The sequence below is a fragment of the Accipiter gentilis genome, chromosome 9, assembly GCF_929443795.1.
Source record: "Accipiter gentilis chromosome 9, bAccGen1.1, whole genome shotgun sequence".
NCBI classification, from domain to species: Eukaryota; Metazoa; Chordata; class Aves; order Accipitriformes; family Accipitridae; genus Astur; species Astur gentilis.
The window spans coordinates 28,887,363-28,908,690 of record NC_064888.1 but is presented as its reverse complement, the minus strand read 5'-3'; the positions used below and the strand labels follow the sequence as shown (position 1 = coordinate 28,908,690).

Sequence of the window (21,328 nt, the reverse complement as noted above, 5' to 3'; positions counted from 1 at the left end):
AGGTTTTTTGAAGTTGTATCATATGTATCTTTCTCAGATAAGAAGCCTATATGATCAAGTGCTACCCAAGCTAAAAAATGAAATATATATGGCAGTTTTTTTAATTGTGAAAGTACAGCAGGTGCACTGGGAATTTATTTTCTTTTTTTATCCCTATATCATATATATTTAGTCAGAGAACACCTCTCTGAACGGTAGAGGGAAAAATAAGAGATACTTTTTCATTTTTATGTGTGAGAGGTTGAAAGGATGAAAAGTGGACCAAAAAAAGGAATGCCAAATCACTTTTTAGCCAGAAGTAAGTTTCTGCAATTGTTATTAAGTTTAATGAGACCAACATTTGTAATGTAAATAGCAGCTGCCTTATCTGATAAGTTTCATACAATGTATTGCATTCTGTGGTGACAGGAATAATGCACATTGGACACAATGTGAAAGTGATGCGTGTTATATTTTTGGCCTTGTCTTAGTTAAATATGTGGCCAATAAAAGTGTAAGAGGAACTGAGTGGGAGTGAAAAGTATTAGTGTTTGTTCTCCCATTTGTTGTGTTATAATATAAAAATATTTGTGAATATTAGGAATCCTAGTAACATCTGAACATGTGTTTGATAAAGCATCGTAAAGGATCAAAATTTCAAAGGCACATTTCCTGAGAATTAGATTTTTAGAGAGCATGCAGGGAACAGTACTGCGAAAGAGACTTTCAGGGAGAATTGTACTTGCCAGGCATCTCATATCTGCTTTCTAATGTGGTGAAAAAAAGATGTGGGGAAAGATCTGTCTCCTCATATTAAGCTCAGGTCTGGTGTATATAAATACTCTTCAGAGCATCCCTTATGTTCTATCTGCTCCAGTTTGCGTAGTAGAATTTCTAGCACTTCTTTTCCCCTCTTATCCTGGTTTTTATAATAGTTACAGCTTGTGTTTCTGTTTTTCTTTGTACAACCTTATCCAGTTCCCTGGCTTATGATCAGCTGGAGCAACCAGAAAAAGCCTCATTTCTCTCCGTTTTTAAACTCTTCATCTCTTGTCAGCATGTGTCATACTGTATTTATGCTCCTTAATGAAAATATTGGGTGAACAGGATCTTAATTCCCATCTCCCAAGAGAAGTAGAAATTGTTACTGGTTTATCTTTAGAGTTCAACTGCATAAAGCACTGGACACTGTACTAGGAGGGAAATAATTCTGAACTAAGAAATGATTGAAATGGGTATGGTTAGCAGGTGAAATTAGTATTATGTACAGATGACCAAAAACCAGCCCTTGGAAGAAAATTGAGTTTCCTTTTTGGTTTTGCCACTAACTTGTGACGATGTGCAAAAATATGTTAGATTGCCTGTAAATCAAAGGCGTTTTAGGCATGCAGGTTATCATAAAGTTGAGTGCAGGGTTCAGACAGGGATAATAGGTTGTTACACTTTATTATGTTAAAATGCACCACAGTTAAAGACAGTAATTCTGTACTACTGGCTAATTAATTTATCTAAGTATTTATAAAGAAAATATTCTTAAACTATTGTTTGATTGTTTTTTTTGTGGCTCTTGTTTTACAGTGAGTTCAGTACAGTAAGTTTGTGTTTTCACACCTGTGCACTATAGTTGTAAATTGTAGTAGTCCAAGAACTTTTGTGCTTTCCCCATGTGGAGCCACTTAGTTTTACAGGACAAGGTGATGTATTTCTGACCTGTAACACAATTTACTAAAACTGTGTTAGTTACCCCTAGTATATTGTATTTGCTGAAGGACTAGAAGAGAACAAATTTGATAAAAAAACCCAAACCAAACCGAAAAACCCCAACAGTCTGAAATAGTAATGTATAATCTTGTAATGCAATAGCAAATAAAGTAAATAACCAATTTTTAGCACTGGCAAAAATTTAGCCTTTGAGTGTGTATTGAGATTTGTCTTTAGGACATCAAATGATTGGAAGAGAGGGTAGTCTATTAGAGGCAGAACATCTGATGTAGTAAAAAATGTTCTTGCAGTATAGTTGCAAGAGTAATTGAATAGGTTACAATACGGCTTCCCTTACTGCCCACTCAGCTCAGCCAGTGACTGTGAATGCTTCTAGCTTATTTTAATTCAAAGGCAAGCCCATTTTAATCACCAGCGGAGCAGCTGGTATGAGCCTCTGTTAGAAGGAGGTTACAGGTCTTGTTTGAAACTGTATTCCCTGTATTTCTTTAGTGGGAAAATATATTTCAGAGTTCAGGGAGTAGGACTTAAAAATCAGTTGGGGAAAAAAAAAAGTGTCTTTTGTCAAATAAATCCCTATCTTATGCCACTCAATGTGTATTAAAGATGCTTAGCTTTTAAGCTTTCATCTCTGGGTCCAAAAGTTGTGCAGACATCCGAAGTATTAATGCAATCAGGAGTCAGGAAGGTAGAGAGACTGCTGCATTCTGGACCAGTACTTAGCAAGCAATATCAGCATTCCCATTTGGCTGCAGTCCAGATGCTGTGCCTCTGTATCTTTGTTTTGAAGAATCAATGTAGATTGACTTAAGTTCAGGAGAGGATTTTGTCAGTCAGCTTTCAAGTAGTGAACGTTGAGGCCAGTCCCTTGTTTGTGGAGCTGACAGTACAAAAGTGAGTGTTTGACACGTGGTTTGCTCAGTGGAAGGGGATAGAGGCTGTTCAGATTTTTCAGAGATCAGGCTGTAAATGAAGTTGTTCTGTTGGGTCACTCATCTGATTTACACACAAGCTGTTTCTATTGAAGCACCTGGGGCCTTTTGTTCATGCTTGTGAATAAGCCTCTTTCAGTCACCAACAGTAATTTAGTGTCTCTGCTTCCTTCAATAGGTAAAAGGCAAGTACAGGAATGACATTTTCTCCCACACTGTGTGCAATTTCACACTTATTTTTTAAGATAGATAACAGAACTGCTTTGGTAATATAAATTTTGTTATATACTGGAGCAGATTCAGAAGTCATCTAAGGTGTTAGTAATTTTTTACTACATACTTCCTAATTCTGGAATGATACTAAGCAGCGGGAGTGCATGGGTGAGTAGTTATATCCTCTGTAGGTACAGAGAGTTCTGCAGAATAGACCTCCAATGTTTTCCTTTGTTATGGCAATTTCAGAGGAAGACATTTCATTACCTTGTAGGTGCCCTGGCACAACAGCGTGCCCTACCTGCAGCTTGTGGTGACTCTGTCTTGAGCCATAATCTCACATAAACTTTGAGGCAACATAAGCTTGCCTTTCTGCTGACAGAATGGTCCTCATTTTTCCTGCCTCTGTGTCTTTACATGCTTTGGTCAGTACAAATATTTAAAGTAACTTCTTTTATCTTGTCAATCAATTTTAAAGGCAATCAGTTCTTTGAGCTTATTATTGCAGCACAAAAGCTTGAGCCAGCACAAGGGATGAGAAAGCTTGAGAAAAGGGAATAAATGATGAGACAAGACTTCACTAACTCTGTATGCAAAAAACCAAAAATTGCCCTGTATTTATTTTGTATTATGTTATGAATCCTAGGATGGGTAATGGTAAGCAGCTGATGCAGAGCAAATGCACTAGGTAATCATCATCAGAGGTACCATGTTATAGTTAATCTTCCTTGTTACTGTGACATTCTTGGAGAGTAATAAACACCTTTGATTTAAGTAAATGCATTATTAAATAGGTGAAACGCTTAACCATAGAAGTCCACTTCATATATATATATATATTTTTAAGGCTGATTGTCACAACAGCTTTTAATAACTGCAGTGATATGTATTACATTACAAAGAAAAGATTGCTGGCATTTGGAAGGTTTTTGTGTGTGGGAGTGTTTGTTTTCTGGGAGGTTAGGATGGCAGACAAGGAAGTATGGCTCAGATTTTTGTTGCTTGTTATAATACTATGGCTGTAATTTTTTTGTCTTCAGGAGGGGCATTAGCTACAAATTCATGTGATGTGTAGTACTACAAACTACTCGAGTTTCAGTATCTTTGTAAAGTGAAGAGGTTTTTTTTAAAAACAAAAATGAGGTGAGGAATTTATTTTAGGTATCGTAAACTTCTAATAAGCACATTTGTACAGGTTATGTTCCCCAGCAGTCTATTTCTGGAACAGCAGTGTAAATTGCAACAAAGTACAGCAAAGAACATGGTGATAGACAGGGTTAATCTCTCTGTGGCTGTCTGCACACTACCAGATTATGAATGTTGGTGATCACCTTTCTGCTCATTCAAGGATGGGATATGTTGCTCTTACGTACTAATTTAGTGCAAGATTGTGCAAGTTTTTCTAGCCTTCTTAAGAACAGCAAGAAATGGTGGCTCAAAAGGCAGCTGTCATTTCATACCCATTCCAGCTGCCCTTTCCACTCAGATTTCCTCCCATCCCCCCCTTTAAAAAAAAAAAAAAGAGGGGAGGGAGGATTACAAAAAATAAGAGTATGAGGGTTTGAAATCTCTAGCACCTAATCTATCACATCCTACAGTTTTCATAGCTATCTGCCCATTTAAAATATATTTGTTTTTTCCTGCCTTGCCAGTAATTAGGCAAATGCAGTAGTGCTTATGGCATCAAAAACTCCGTGGCTGGTAAAAGCAATTGCTATCATAATGCATCCCCAAATTTAATAGTAGTGGTGTAAAATGAACAAGCAACTCTCTATATTTCAGGGGGTAATGGCTTTAACTATCAAAATGGCTAGTATTTTCCTTGATGGCTGCTTTGGCTCCCTTTTTGTATTTGTGTTTGGAGGAACAGAATCAATTTATTATAATAATTGTATTTTATTTAATGAATAACAAGGCAAGCAGAAACATTAAACTCCTATAAAGTGTTACCAAGTTCCTATTCACCTTGGATTGCAGGTTTTTCCTTTTATCCCCTTTACAGACAAAACCCAAACCTTTTCTTTCCCTACCAGTATTACACTTAAAGTTGTCATTTCCTTTTCTGCTTCCCTTGCAAAATTACTTGCTTTGTGTTGTGCCTGGAGCATGGCTGTGTATGGAGAAAAGGTCTGATTAATTGGAAAGAAGCTTTTTGTTACTGGAGAAACTCACACATTGGTGTAGAAAACTGACCAAAAATTTACTTTCTTGATCCATAGTGACTTTTTCTTGGTATTATGACATCTGTAAAGCTTCTCTCAAGGAAAAGACTCATCAGCAGTTTGTGTTCTCTTAAAGATATCTCAGTCTTTAACGCCAGGTGCAGTTGTGTTGATGCCATTTGGCTAAGCCTTGAAAGTTCCTGTAATCTGTGCCATCCTGTTTCATACAGTCCCATCTCATAGTTGTCCTTTCTCTGCAGTGCTCTATGCCCAGATCTCTGTGGCTGGGCTGCTCCAGCCTGGCGGACAGCATGCCCTCGCTGCGATGCCTGTATAACCCAGGGACTGGCGCACTCCCAGCTTTCCAGGTACTTTCTGTCTCTCCCCGCTCCTCCTTTTTTCTCTGTCTGTGTACGTGTGCATCTCCTCCTTTACCTGCTTGCTTTACTGCCATTTATTCTCCTTCATACTATATGCTTCTCCTATGTCATTCAGATCGCTGGTATTTAAACCCATCTTGTGTAGATTCAGGGTAGGTCAGTGCTGGGACATTTCCATTACCTCAATATAATACAATATAATTATTTTGTCTAAATTGGCTTGGTACCATCATATTTTTCATTGGCTTTCAGTTGTGTCAAAAATATACCACTTGATTATATTTGGCAAACAGTATCCATCATGCAGTCTCCAATCTGGCTATTCATGGAGTGATTCCCCTCCTATCAAAGTTTTCTGTTTGCCACTTAGAGGACTGAGGGGGTGGATTCATTGCCATAGTGATAATTGATGCCAGCATTTGTTTACTTCAGGTTTGTTAGCAGTAGTCTGGACATTTTGACACAGAAAATTATTGTACAAGTAAGCTGTCAATCAAAAGGCAAACAAAGAAACCACGTTTTTTTTCTTTGGTCTCTGATTTTGTTAGATTCAAGCTTTTCTCTGTCATGAAATAGCTTTCTGCCAAACAGGTTTGTTCAGGCACTTTGGGTGACCAGTGAATCTTGCAAAATGCAGATGCTTTCCTGTGGGTAGAGAGTGAGGCAGCTGTTGGGTGAGCATCTAGAAACCTACACAAGGCTCTCAAGATCATTGCAATGATTTTACAATGACGTGGATGTAAACAGCAGAGACTGGGCAGCAGAGATGTTATGTTCATGTTGAATACTCTGTCTCCGAGATGCGTGAACTGCAGTAACTGAGGGACGTTAGGAGTATCTGTATAGAGAACGTTTTTATTGGAGCTCATGGTAGCATGAACGTTGACTTCAAGGTTTGTGCTGCTGGATTACGCTACTGCTGACCTAATCTGTGGCAGAGAGTTTTATTCACCAGCATCTTGCAAAACCAGACATAATAAATCTAGAATCTTTCTGAAACTTACACTCATTTTGGTGAAAGTTCATTATGTGCCTCTAAAGGACAGCATGCAAAGATTATTTTGAATTCGACTTGTTCCTCCCAGGGCTAGGAGAGTACTGTGGAAATAAGCCTCAGGGGAGGCTTAAGTGTCTTGCATCATTTTGCTGCAACTCTTGTTGCTGACCCAGCAGTAGCACTGATGGACTCTGGAAGGTGTCCTGCCAGGTCTCCTTTGCTGAAGCAAGCTTTTAGTGGAGCTTTCCGTGGGGGAGGGGGAAGACGACTTTTTATTAGTCTAAGAGGACTCTGGAGACAACAGGCAGAGTTTAGACTCCTACTTCTAATCCTGATTTGCATAATTTGACTAAATCGGATGGGCCTCATTTTTGGGCTTTCTGCTGTTGAATAAATCTCAGATCTCTTTAAGCCCAGGTTTCAGAGAACCTTAGCAGTATATGGAAAGCAATTTAAAAACTCAAATTGGGACTCCTTTCTTTCTACTTGAATTATTTTTGATTACTCAGAATAGGCATATATTACAAAGGGGAAGGGAAATTAGCCTCTTTTAGCTCAAGATGTTCTTGCTAATGATAGATAAGGATAGATAGGAACAATATCTTTTCTGCTAATGCAGCGCATTGATATTTGGGTTCAAATGAGTCAGCTGCACAACTATTCGCTGTGTACTGCCTTCTTGGGAGAGTAGTAGGACTTTGACATTTGCATTCCTGCAGATTTTGAGAGTCATTTCCATGTGTATTTAGTGACTATGGGAATTGGGGAAGCCTTGCCCCACTTGCCATCTAAAAACTGTTACTCTTCACATTGCTCTGACTGCTATGTTGAGGAACACATTTAGTGCCAATTGAGGGAGAAGCTAAATTGCCAGCAACAGCTTTTGCAGCAATGAGTCATCCATATTTCAGACCATTTTTTTCAATGGGCTTTGGTCCCCATTAACTTGCATGGTTTGAAGAAAACTCCCCTCTATGAGGCATGGCTTCTGCATTTTCCAGTGCAGAAGTCTACATGGGAGTGGTTTGGAGCCTGCTTGAAGCTGTGATGTTGCAATGTTTCATCATTCCTTAATGCTTTTTTTGATATCAAATCTTCAGGAAAGCATTAAAGACTTTCTTGTAGCCCAGCAAATTTTCTCATAAGTTATTTTCTTTTTTCCATAGCAAGCTTGAAGTAACTGGAGAAGCATATCAATGTTCTTTGCTTGTGGCAAAAGAGAAGATGCCATCTGGAAGGCTACTTAGTCACTGCTGAATTTGTCTAGTTATTTACATGCTTACCTTCAGATGCTCAGACAGAAATGTGGAAAGAGGCTCTTTTTTAATAGCTCAGTTAAAGCCCTGCTGACTCCTCATGGGAAACATTGGCAGATAGTAGATTTAGAGATGATTCTGTTAATATGTCAGATAACTTCATTTTTCTTCTTTGTGTGTTTTTATTATTGGAGGCACTTGAGTGAAAACAGGATCTTCTGGTTCCTCAGCTCTGTTTCGCAATCATCCCACAGTGGGAAAGGTTTTAAGGCTAAACCCATGAATGGGGGAATAAGGAGCTAGAAACAATTCTTGAACATCTCTCCTCTCAAAGGGCTTTGCAACTCATAGTCTATTGAGTAACTGAATTTCATAGAGATCATGGTGGAAGATGGCAGCAAATTGGAAGATGAACTCCTATAAGGGACTGTGGGAAGGGGTCAAAGAGGTTATGTTAACAAGAGAAAAAGGCCATCCATTCTATTTTCAGTGTCTTGGGTGCCAAATTTTACTGTACTGTTATTCTGCAAAACAATTGAAAAGTAGGTTGTGTGTAGATTCTCTTAATAATTAAAAAAAAATTATGCAGAGTATATTCTTTTTCCTAGAAATCCATGCTTTGGAAGTTTCCAGATGTGCCAACAGGTGTCTGTTTTCATTATATTTTTCATTTGATGATAATTACTTTCCCTTTTGAAATACTTTTTATGCGTGCTCACAAGGCTCTGTTTATGTTGCTTTTAATAGTCGCAGTTCTCTGAAAATTCTAATTTATAATTACACCGATCAAGTATGCCAAGGAAATGATTGTATTAATCCTTCCAGGTTTGCAGAAGACCACAGTTCTTCCTTGAGTTTATTTCTGTAAGCTATATAAATGAGGAGGCTTGAAGAGCAATTTGAAAGTCTTGCCAAAGGTTATGTGTCAGGGTAATCACAGAGAACAGTCCAGCGCTTCCTTTTTACCTAATTGACACCCATCACGAATATCAGCTCCAGTTTAGACTGTAAACTTTTGGGGACAACAGTCATCCTTTTACTTCTTTGGAGCCTAGGCACCAGTGAAAAAGCGAAAGAGTTGTCTTGCCAGCTTTATTTTGCCAGATCTGAAACTGTATTTCTGTAACAGGCACTTGTAGTCAAAGAGGAGGATTAACTTTTGTGGTGGAGGTAGCAGCATCTTGTTGAATACACAAGTGTCTCTAGAATGCCAGAAATTCACATTTTCCTTTAACTAAAGTGAAGGTCTTGATCATCAAGAACTGTATATCAGAGTTTGTCAGATGAAGGGGACTACCTTCTGTGTGGTTTTGCAGAAGCAAGGTGTGTCTTTGGTCTTGGCAGAAAGCTCTGTCCTGGCTGAGGAAAGCACAGGTGTACTGTGCTACATAAATTGAAGTAAACAGGCATGCACTTGAGATTGTGCAGCATGACATGGTGTACAGCACTCCTTTCTTTGGACTGAGATCACTTTTGGAGAAAGGTGACAGTATGAAAGATGTAAACAGCCTGTAGTGACAGAAGCCTGTTGCAGCCATGAGGCAGAGACAAACTCATTTCTCAAATGAATTTTACATCTATTTTTTTTCCTAATGTTTATATTTTTGAGTTAGGAAGTAGAGTATTTGGTAAAGAAGCATTGTCGGTAAATTGTTAGAAACAGTTGTCTCTGTAAATTTCCTTAGCCTGTTCATGCATTTTTGCCTTAAAAGTTGACATCTTATTGCTGGGAAATGCAGTGTAAATGTGAGTAGTAGTACATTATTTATGGTTATACAGGAGGTTAAAGCTAAAGTCTTGGGCTGGGCAAATTGTGCATGCTCAGAAACGTGTTTGTGAGAAATGAGTTTGAAGGAAATCGGCTTTGGAGCCAGTGTTTGCTGGTGTGCATATTTCTGTCTCTTAATTGGGAGAGAGATGGGGTGTCCAGTCAATAGACTCCATCAGTGTGGAGACGTGGCTGCCCTCGACCGAAACTGCTTTGCATCCCCCCCTCATGCTCTCCCAGAGGCCGTGTGAAATCTGCCCGCGGGCTGTTTACGGTGCGCCTCTAAAATGGAATCATAATTTTGGTGACTAATAGCCAGATCATGTGGCTCCAGCACCCCCCGGCTGGCGGCAGGCTCTCCCCTGGTTATGAATGTAGTTAGGTGGCCCCCAACTGTTTACAAGACAGCAGAGGTGAGATCTTTGATTGACAAGTCAGAAATGCATTAGATCATTCCCTCTGCCAGTCTCTGGTTCATGCTGTTAAAAATGTCAGCCTCTCCAAGTTTGAATGGCAGCCCGAGGGCCTCAGAAGCTTTTTGTTTTCTGAGATGGAAACACAAATTGGATGTGTGCCTGAGCGCTTCATCCTGGGCTGTAATTTCATCTTTTAGCTAAGAACCACAAGGTACATGAGCAAAGCACCCTGTAAACAATAATACCGGGGAAAAAAATAAACAAGGTCGTGTTTCTGGTACGTTGATCCACTGGTGTCCTGACCTCTATCACGTTGAACATCTCCACTCTGATTGCTGTTCCCTTTGGCATTACAATGAGAGGAGAGAGACTGACATGGGAGGCAAAGATTTAAAGTTGCAGTGTTGTTGCACATTCCTTGTATTGGCTATGAAATATTGAACTGCCACAATGTGACACCTGGGGTTTTTTTGAGCAAAGTTTCTTGTTGGAGGTGTTGGGCAGCAGTTTCTCCTGTTTCTCCTCATCTTAGCACCTGGCAAGAGCAATTATAAAAGCATGAGAGGGGATACGAGAAGGAGCAGAAATGAAGCCAGATTAATTGTGTAATTTTTGCACTTGTCTCCAGCCCCTGTCTGTGGTTCAGACTTTGGGGAGCTTCACTGTAGGAGGACCAAGAGGGTTATCTTAGCTGGGGATTTATTTTTTATTTTTTTTAATATGAAGTAAATGCCCAGTGACTACAGAGCAGCTTTGTTAAACATATTTAGGGTTTATCCCCCTTTAAATCTAATGGCCTTGTCTGGCTGGGGGCATAACCTGTGCTGTTACTCGGTGATTCTGGGAAGCCAACCAAACTCTGAGAGCCCCTGGGTTGTGCTGCAGGATCTCAGCTCTTGGGTAATAGCAATGACAAGAGACGCTTCCCTCCTTTCAGGTGGCAAAGAAGTCATCCTCTGCGGATCAGTGGAGACGGTTTGGGGTTTTTTTGGTAGTACATTACAATTTAGTAATAAGAAATGGGCATTTATTCTGCACCCGTATTGATTTTCAAGAGTTGCATGTGCTTTTATTAATTCCTCAGTCTGAGTATCAAGAAGTGTGACAGTATCTGTCACTGAGAAATACCACTCCGGTGCGCCCAGCGTGATGGTTAATTTAAACTGCCTTGTAGCTAAAAGGCCTCCCCTCCTTCAGCCTCTGCATTAATGATCTTGTTACTACCTAGCGTGCCCTTCCTGATAAGGAGAGGGCAAGGTCTTTAGCTCACCGGCGTTACTTCGGCTGATTAGTTTAAAAAATGAAACCAAACTCATCCGAGGTTTCTCTCCTCCCTTGTTAGAAGTCAGAAAGGTGTGTAAAGCCGTAGTGACAAATGGCATATGCAGCGCCACATTGAAGGCATACAGGTATTTTTAAAGCTAGCTCCAGTTCCTCAGGATTGTGAACATCTGCTTGGAGGTATTGTAGAGCTGCACAATGCACTAATTGAATTACTCTTTTCTGGAGTTGCAGGCTGCACTAATTGAATTAGAATCAGGCTGTGCGTGTGCGCGCACGCGCCACCGCGCATGTGTCCGGGAGCCGGGCGGGGGGCGGGGGGGGGCGGTCGGCCATCCCGCGTACTGTGCTGCCCTCTCACGGCCCCGGCGGGTACTGCAGGGGGGACGGGCAGGCCTGCCCACAGCCCGCGGCTCGGCTCCTCCGAGCCGCTCCCGTCAGCCCAGAGGTCTGTAACGAACCCGCTTCTTCGTGTTGTTTCGTGCGTTGTTTTTTAAAATAACGTTTCAGTGACTGTTCCACGCTCTTCCAGCGTCTAATCTTGATCTTTCTTGCTTTATGTGAAGAAAGGAGGCGTTAAGTGTACCCCACCGCAGTCCCCTCACAGCAATTACAAATGTTTCTGTGTGTTTAGCACCGGCATAGTCTGCTGTAAATCACTTGGCTCGGTTATCGTTTCGAGTTTGATGGCTCTATGGGCAGCGCTTCAGAGGGAGCCAGTTGCACAGGCTCAAGTTTGCCTATTTCTGCAGAACTCTTCTGCAAAGAGCTAATACAACATTAAGTAATAATAGTAATTTAAAAATGAAAATATGGAATTTTACCACAAATTTGGAGAAGCCATGAAGTACTTTATCACCCAGCAGTTAAGCCATCGTTAATCAGAATTCAGTGACTCTTGGGAAATACAACACGCAGTGGTAGTTCTGAATAACTCTAAAGGCATGTGTGTATAGGGAGAACAAAATGAAATATTTCTTCTTGAAATCAGGTATTTATGTGACCACATGCACATTTCAGGGGGACAAACCCAAACATTCAGAGTAGAAATGCACTTCCTAATCTTAAAATTCACAGCTTGAAGAGATACTTTCTTTGCTATACTGTCAGGTGGGTTTCTTTTTATTTCTTCTGCTTTCTGTTGGCTACTACTTACATGGTGCATAAAAATAGTCAGGTATTATTTTTCCTGTATTCTTTCTTCTATAGACAACCAGATGACTCAGTTCTTCATAAAATTTCAGCCATTTCCACTCCGCTTTCTGTATATTTGGTAGATCATTCTCATAAACCATATCAGAGATACGATGGTATTTATTTTGCTTCAATGGTTGTTCCTTAGATTTTGTTACTTTTCAAATAGATGAAAATAATTTACTAGAATGCTCTGCAAACTAAGTAAAATTAAACTATGCTTGTCAAAATACATAAACAATACTCTGTGATGTGCATGATTCTTTTTTTTATTGTGTTTGTATACTTGCCCCATGTCTGGTGATGTTAAACAGGGCTTCTAATTACCACTGAGAATCAGCAAAGTGCTGCTGTACACAGAACTTGGGAATTTTCGGTTTCATTGAAATTTGTTTAACAACCTGCTGCCCCCCAAAATGGAGAGCAGATTTTTTTTTTTTTTTAATTTATGAAATAGTTTTGTGTTGCTTTTGGAGGAGAATTCCCAAAAAAATTTATACATTAAATTGGTTTTGATTTTACTTACATTTGTCGTTGTTTCTCTTCAGCATTTTTATTTTTAATATATATACAAAAAAATAAAATCAGGTTGTCAGCCTTCTTGGCTCCCTTTCCAAGTAGTCAGGTAGACTGCTTCTAGTAGCCATTGTTAATGAAATATCCAAGTTACTCATTGGTCATGCCCAAATGTTTATTTGGGATTCATGTTTAGTTCTTAAATGATTTCCAATATGATTTGGTACCATTATGGAATTTTCTGAGTTGTGTCTGTATACAGTAAGATCAACCATCCGCTTCTGCCTACCTTCTACAAAAATCCTTGTGATTTATTCTCTCAAAATACAACCGTATACCCAGCAAACAAAGGAAGCAACTCTTCATTCAGCCAATAAAACTGCATACGTTTTTACTCTTTCAGGAATATGCCTTGCTCTTCTACGGCGTCTTCAGAGTAATAAACTATGCAGCAACTCTTTGATGTAGGTAATAACATTTGACCTTGCAACAGAGTATGTTCCCTTGTTGAAATGAAGACAACTAACATGATGGTTTGGGTTGTTCTTCACTTAAAATAAATAAATAAAATTGGTGTGTAGTATCAGACACTTACGTACAGTCCCTTCTTTTGGTAGAAGTCAGAAGTGAAGGTGGTCGTGTTGGAGGGATTGGGGTTGTCACCTTTAAAATAATGTGGGAGTGAGTTTGGTGCTGCCTTAGGAGGCTGTAAGTGGGAAAGAATCCATTCCATCCAGTGTGTAAAGTGCTTTTAAAAACAATCTTATTTCTAGAACCTAAATTGTCCTGGGACCAGCTCTTGATATAAAAATTCATAGAAACCTGTTTTTCCAAGTGTGGTAACTTCTTGCCATAGTGCTGTAGTGTTAGAATTCACATTGGCCAGGTTGTTCTGTAAATTAAACAGTGACAGCTTCCCTCGGGGGAACAGCCAATGTATTTATGATGATGTGCTGATTACACAAAATACACTGCAAGCAGAAAACAGCTGCAGAGAACAAACCTCTTAAAAGAATACAATTACAAATAGCACCCTCAGTATTTCTAGTGGTGAGAGTAAAATACAGCATGCTAATGCAGGTTTCTAGTTTGCTTCCAAAGAAAAGAGATCTACAAAGAAGAGGCTGAAGTATGGTTGGATGCACACACCGTGCCAATATGGAGTGGCATATAATCCCTTTCTGAAAGTGAAGGGCAAGAATACACCTCAGCCCTGCTTTTTAGCTATTCTTGTTTCTTAAAATTTCTGTGACTACAACTCCAACAGCACTGGCCAGTGGGGCATTGGGGTTCTCCAGCTTGTCGATGTTTTGACCACTGTGGTTAATACCCTCTGTCCTGGTTAAAAATTGAGATGTGATGAGATGACTAACAATTAGTTTGTGCTACCAGTCTGACCATTATGGAACAGATTGTAGGTGATATTAATGGGGGGAGGGGAGAGAAGGTCCCTGCTTTAATCTTTCTTCTGCTGCTAATTGTTTGCTTTGAGGGAACTTTTAGAAATAAATTTCAATTAGTGTTTTTTCCTAGACTGCAGTGTTTCATTTTTAAAAGGTCCCTGGTTTGTATGTGTAAGTCAAGGTCTTGTACAGGCCAGTTTAGGATCCAGTTTAGGATATGACAATAAAACTTGAATCAAAATGTTACTGGGAAGATAGCGGAGGTGGGACTATGCTCACAGATCAGGACATGAACAGATCTTGGGAGAGACAGAGGTCCTTTGAACCTTTCTTCATCTGGAAACAAAAAATGAGAAGTAACTGGAATTGCTTTGTGTACTGTGGCTGTATGCAAGAGAGAAGTTGCAATAAGGACTACTGTGGTGGGATTTCATGTGAGGGCTTGTTGAAAATCAGGAGAATGTGGCAGTGGCAGCTCCCACAGCTGCTAGTGTCTCACTTTGGAGGGCTGCAAAACAAAAAAATCTGAAACTCCAAAGGACAATCTTGTTGGATCTAAGATAAGCTGTCACACTTTAATTGTTAAAATACAGCATTTTACTTATGGCTATGTCATGTATATATGTGGGAGAGTTCAAGTGCTGAGAATGCCCTTTCCATCCACTTTTTGAGAGTCATTGATAGATAAGTATAATGCCTTTTAAAAGTCTGGGATTTCTTGTGTTTGGTGTCTTTGTTATGTTCCAAGACCAGTATCAATAAAACGTGTCTCAAATACTGGGCAAGAAATCACCTGCTTAAAACGAAGAAATGCTGCCCTTTCAACATATAGATCTGATTTTAAAGCAGATGAGGTAGCAACATTGGCACTCTAATTTGGAAGGACTTTAATTCACTTGCTTAAAAAGAAGAATCAGGCTTTCCATCTATGGATTGCTGGCATGTACTAATAGACTGTTATTCATCGGTCTGTATTTTCTTTAAATCGTTTTTGAGCCTCCCTATGTTGTCCTGCTCTGCTGACATGTATCCCATGTGGCAAGAGGGAGTTTTGTATAATCACCCTGCTTTAATCAATAGAATAATTGATAAACCAGATAAGATTTAAACTGATTACCTCCCCGAGTAGAACTCCCTGAGGGCCTTGGACTCTCTTAATTTTGACATGTATGTTGTGTACCCCGTGGATGAAGTGCAGTTTGAATTATCTGTTTTTATTTGCTTAATGACGGGGAGGGTGTTAAAGTCAAATGTTTAATTAACCCAGCAATGGGCTGCGCTGTCACTTACACACACATCCAGCTGATTGAGATATCTCACCGAGAATACTGAATAGGAATGATAATGCGGCACTGAGACGGAAGATTGCTTTTTCAATCCATTTGCTGGGTCACTGCTTTGAATGTCTTATTGGATGAAAGGCATTCAGCCTGGAAAAAAAATTCAGCATTTAAGTACATTTTGTTTTCCTGGCCCCTCTCCACCAAGAAGTTAACTAAAACAGATATGTTGTAGGTTTAATAAGCCATTCATGTTGTAGCAAAAAGCTGCGAATAGTGGATCTCAATAGGTAGTGATCTAGAGCTATATAATTTCCTATAGGAACAAAATGTTTGCTAGCCCCAAGGTATCTGAAGGCGAGACACTATATACACATTTTATCTTTCCTTCTTTGATTGCTTGACTATTCACCCCATTTGACGGTCTCCATAGCAGGTCCAACTCTTCTTCCTTACCCAGCAGAGTGAGATTTGTAATAACATTTTGTAAATCCTTGCTCTAGTTCAAGGAAATGGCATTTCAGAGTTTGAATTATTTTTGTAATAGCAGAACCTAATAGTGAGCTTTTAAATTGAAATGTTACAGGAGGGGCTGTTGTGTTACCACATTCAAATTTGGTCTAGCCAAATCAGGAGGACCCAGGAGTTTGTTTCTTGGGTGGCAGCTGTTAAAAGGCCGTGGTGCTTGCTAGCCAAATGTTATAATGTGCAGTGCCTAATCTGTAATTTTCCATTCTTTTATTAGAAGATCATAAATTTTTTTGCTTGATGTGATGGAAGGTTGGGACATGTTTAGATTCCCACTTTTTTTATCAGCAGTGGGGTTTTTCAACAGCACTGTGTGGATGTAAACACAACATGTATTGGAAGTTAACTAAATTTGCCCCATACTCCAGTGGTGGATGATGCTTCATGTAATGAATGTAACTTTGGAAGCTGGAAATAGCACTGCGCTCTGCCTGTATGGACAAATTACTACTGTGAGGCACATTGGGGAGGTGGAGCTATGTCACCTGAACTGCTCCATGATGACTCTGTAGGTATTTTGAACCTGTTCTAGATTGAAAACCAAGTTGCTTTGGCTGCAGGGTCACGTGGCTCACATTGTCTAAGATAAAAAGATATGGTTGCCTCTACATACTGTGGTGTAGACAATATGCTGTGAATTCAAGTCAATCTAACACTGCAGTGAGTAGCCATTTCTTTAAGCAAGTGAGCTGCTTTCATTTGCTATTTTGGGGAGGAACTCTGCCTAAAAAGTTAACACAGTATGGGGGACAGAATTTGGGGGTTGTTCCCCCATGCCGTCATTTTGACTTTGGGCACGCAACTTCTGCTTCATACCTTTGTTTTGTATCTCCTTTTCCCCTTTCCTGAAATGAAAAATAGGAAGGAAAAAACAAGAAAAGCATAAAACAGTATAGTGCGATGAGGACAATGTGATTGAGTTAGGTGTTTGGGAGTGAGAAAGCCACAGGCTCTAAGGAATGGGTGGGATGAGAAGTGTCTTTCGTCTGCTTGATAGGAAAGCTCAGAATGAGAGGTTTTGGAAAAAAAAAGTAGAAAAAAAATCCAAATAGTAAGTGTAGGCAATGACCAGGGATGGGAGGGGAAGGGGATAGTGAGGCCAGTGAGACGGCGGTGCTGCTTTGAGGGAAGTAGTTATAAAAAGTTAGAAAATAATGCTTCAAGAAGGACATGAAATCTACAGCAAAACTAGCCAATTTTACAACCCATTTCTCAGAGCACTTGCAGCTTCTATGCAGATGAAGCTGTAATAAATATTGTACAAAGAAAGTTAATCTGTATCTAGAGAATTTTAATAAATAAAAAGTTTTTAAAAACTCTCCCCGGATCCGTTGGCTCCTGCTAACTCTTGTTAGTACTAGAAATATGTTTTTTACATCTTTTTTTGGATGTTGGCTTATGTTCAGAGCCTGTAAAAGCTGACTTTGTGTGTCCCCCCCCCCCCCCCTTACATGTAGGGTTAAAAATCAAGAAAACATCTTATTCCAGCATAACAAAAGCACTGATAAAAGCTATGATTTGTGGGCGGGGAGAGAAGAATCCGGCGAACTGAGAATGAGAGTGTATAATTTCAAACTTCAGTACTTTAACACTCTGGGATGAGTGTTGAAAATGAATTTTTGTGAAAGGAATGTAGCAAAATGAAAGCAGCAAAGAAGTGAGAGCCAAGCCTTGATTGATTCAGCTCTTCTCCAAAGGCTTCTGTTGCATTTGAAATCCCTCTTTCTGAAGTATGTGTGGCAAAATGTCTGGCAGAGGAATTTAACCTCACTTGAAACTGTTTAAAGAAGAATTTAAGCATGAATTTAAAAGATTGGAGAAATCATTAAGGACATCCTGAAGAATAGAAAGGGAAGAATACTGTTTTGTTCAGTGAGGGGAACAGATTTGCAGGATAACTTGCTAGTAAGAGACAAACCAAAGCACAGTGTTAATAAGATTCAGAACAAGTCCTGACACCAGTCTTACATAAGTGGCCTGGTTGAATATTTGGAAGTACACCCATGTTATGTGTATCATAAGGTTAATTGGATGTTTTCATCCATGGTTTTTGAGAGTATGTGCTTTCTGTTCCTTAAAAAGATGTAGATAGCTTTGAACTACTATAAAATTGTGGAGTACAAGATACATGCTATAAAATCATGCATAGAAAGTGCTAGCTATAAAAGCATGTGTATACCTGTGAAGGTGCTGATCGATTTGTGCTATTTAGGAAAAGAAATTCTGAAACAGACCTGGCTGTGAGAAAATGCAAATACTAAAATTCAACTAGAGGTCCTTGAGGCTTCTTAAGCTCTAACCTTGTTATGAGGAATGGGGAAGTCAAACTGCCTAATGCAGATGTCTGTGAGTTACAAAAATAACCAGATGTCCTGATTAGCAGAAGCAAATGTTCTTCCCTTAATCCACGTGAAATTATATTCAAAGGCTCTCCGGATGTAATGCTTGTGTAAATAAGGCACCAACAAACATTGGAATAGAAAGGGCCATTGGCCAACTAGCTTGCAAGGCTTGAAAGCTTGAATATTAAAAACAAATTTACCACTGCTGACTCTCTTAAATTCACAGAACAGAAATGTTAAGCAGAGCTGCTTCCCGGGGAATGTGGAAAGACTGTTCTCATTAGCCATATTTTCTCTCTCTCTCTCTCATTTGAGAAATGTATATGAAGTGAAGCTGGCTTTTAAAAATTTCCTTAAATGGCTTGTTCCCAGCATCTGGATTTCTGTTTATTTTTTAACTATGACTAGATTTGTGCTCTTCAAAATGCTTCTGTTCATCAGATCTTTGATATTTGTGCTGGCTTCTGGTATTTTAAACTGAATTTTCTGTTCTTCTAGTAATGCTAAGACTCTCCACACCCTTAAATTACCCTTTACAACTAACTAATAATTAAGAAGTTAAATAACTTGGTAAGAAACTCTTCTTGAGGTCATGAAGTTCCATTATCAAGTCTCATTGTTTTGAAAATGTGTATTTTTCTAATTATTGATTTGAATAAAAAATAAGAAAAAATACGAAGGATCTGTTCTACAGAAGTAAAAAACAGAATCTTGTCCTGTTTTTCAACTGCAAAAAAGGTTGTTGAAACTTTTGTTACTGTGGGCAGCATTAACATGCGTGCAGACCAAACTAGGACTTGTGTGAGCATGCATGTATGTGTCGGGTTGGAGGGGCAGTATTGTACTTTTCAATTTTCACTGCTGTTAGAGCTTCAGTTTTAAGAATTTAGGTTATAGTAGGTACCTGAGCTCCTTGGGCATGAATTTAAACTTCATTTCTTTAGGCACCACACAAACGTTCAGGTTGGGGGTGAAGTCCTTGTCATGGGGAGTTCATAAATGTATTGGAGGAAAAAAAGCCAGGATTCTGTGCAGCTAACAAGGTAATAGATATATAAACATGGTACACATGTGCACACCAGTCTGCAGAGCAGGCACTGAACTGGAAGGCCAGTTTAGCTTATTCCCTTTCCTTTTCCAATATCAGTCACTGCAAGGCAGGCTGCAGTTTCTCTGCCCTCTCCTTCCATCATTCTAATGCTTAGCCATAAACCCCTTGCAAAAGTACCATTTAACTTTAAACTTGTAAGAGCTGGGAAACTTGTCTGTGTCTTCATTCCGGGCTGAAGTCACCCCCTTGTGCCTACACATTGCAATTTATGGTGTTCTCTAAGAGGATCTAATCTCGGTGAATGTTCAGAGCAGCAAATGCCAAGGAGGAATGGGGTCTGATACTTATCTCTGCATTTTCATTGCTGTGGATGTCCCTGTGTGTTACAGCTGTCATTTTTGTTTTATCTACCGAACAGGCAGAGAATTGCCTTCAAACTTGCAGCTTTCATGCTTGTTTTTCTCAAAGAACATTACCAATGTTATATATTGTAGTGACTAGCCAAATAAGCATGAATTTGAATGTTTTGGGCCTCATGATAGGAGAAAAAGAAGAAGCTATCTTTAAATGTTTTTTAGCGGATGTTAGACCCATTTTTTTTTTTTGAACGGTAATACTGCTTTCAGGCTGACATTGGCTATGCCAGGATTCATCCTAGCACTGTTTGAAATGGCCGAGATATTTATAAACTGACAGACAGCATTTATAAAATCAGGATGCTGACAGTCCCTTAACGATAACAATGGGCTTGGACTCATCTATCACTTACAAAGGTTATTGGAAAGGGAACGTAAGGCTTATATGTGCCTCTGGTCTTAGACTGTCACTTATTTCCACACATCCCTCTCTCTTTCTCTTTTTCTCTCCTCCCTCCATCCCTTTTCACTTTTCAGTCCACTCTGGCTGACGTGGGCATCAGGCAATTGCAGCTAATTTCTCCGTACTTTTACCCAATGATTCCTTGTCCTGTTTTCTGCAATAAATTGATGCAAACTAGAAGACAGGTAACTTTGTAGCATCTTGGGGCAATGTCCCCTCCCTCACAAATCTCCCTCCTCCTTAAAGAAACATCCTGACTGCTGACAGGCTGCTGGCATGAATTGGGGAACAACAGTGTGCATTGACTGACAGACTATATCTGGGGCTGGGTGGGGGTTAAACAGGCCTTCTGCTTCCTTTTCCTTTCATATAGCACCAGTCTGCAGGCAGAATGCTGATGTACCTACTTTATTCAGTGTCTCCCTCTTGGCTGAGACAGTACCCCTCTGTCCTTGGTGAGGAGGACCAAGTGCAGCGCAGGGACACTTCAAGAAACATGAAAGAGGATGTCAGTTATTTTCAAGCTCTGATAAAATGCTATGTTCACTCAGTGCGCCTAGGAGCTTGAGGGTCAGGTCGTATCAACAGTTTGCACTAGAAAAGGGGGAATGCGCTATTTCACTGGTGTGTGCTAAAGCATCTCTTTTAATGTGGCAACAGAAATAGCGAGACAGCTATGTCTGGCATCCAGTTGCCCTTGAAACATTTACTCTACTGTAACTGTTTGGACACTGTGTTCCCACTGTATTATTTGCTTAGAGACCTGAAATACCCAAGTAGATTTCCTACATGCGGTTGGATCTGCTGATACCACTAAAAACACACCCTGCCCAGGCTTCTGTTTGAACTGATGTATACACACGCAATGGCTAGAGCAAGACTTGATTGGCTTGAGGGGGTCTATTTATCAGGGAACTCGATTAAAATACAGACTGCACATGACATCAAATTTGTAATCATTTTTCCACAGCAAGCAAGCATTTTCTGTATTGGATGCAGGTGTTTAAAGCAATAGTGTGTTTTAAGGGCCAGTGCAGCACAAATTCTGGCCTTTGGGATAATGACAAGTGTTTTGCCTGCATAAACAAT

The 21,328-nt window shown here is 39.7% G+C and overlaps 1 protein-coding gene across 8 annotated transcripts in view; it reads left to right on the top strand.

The window, feature by feature from the left end:
• The window catches only part of BTRC (beta-transducin repeat containing E3 ubiquitin protein ligase), a 123,499-nt gene that overhangs the window by 22,969 nt on the left and 79,202 nt on the right, over positions 1–21,328 (top strand). For 4 of the 8 annotated variants that reach the window (XM_049809916.1, XM_049809920.1, XM_049809917.1 and 1 more), the window contains one exon: positions 5,269–5,376. The exons of the other annotated variants lie outside the window; for them this stretch is intronic. In XM_049809916.1, coding sequence (XP_049665873.1) covers positions 5,269–5,376 — 108 coding nt within the window. The remainder of the gene's footprint in view (positions 1–5,268; positions 5,377–21,328) is intronic. 8 annotated transcript variants of the gene reach the window in all.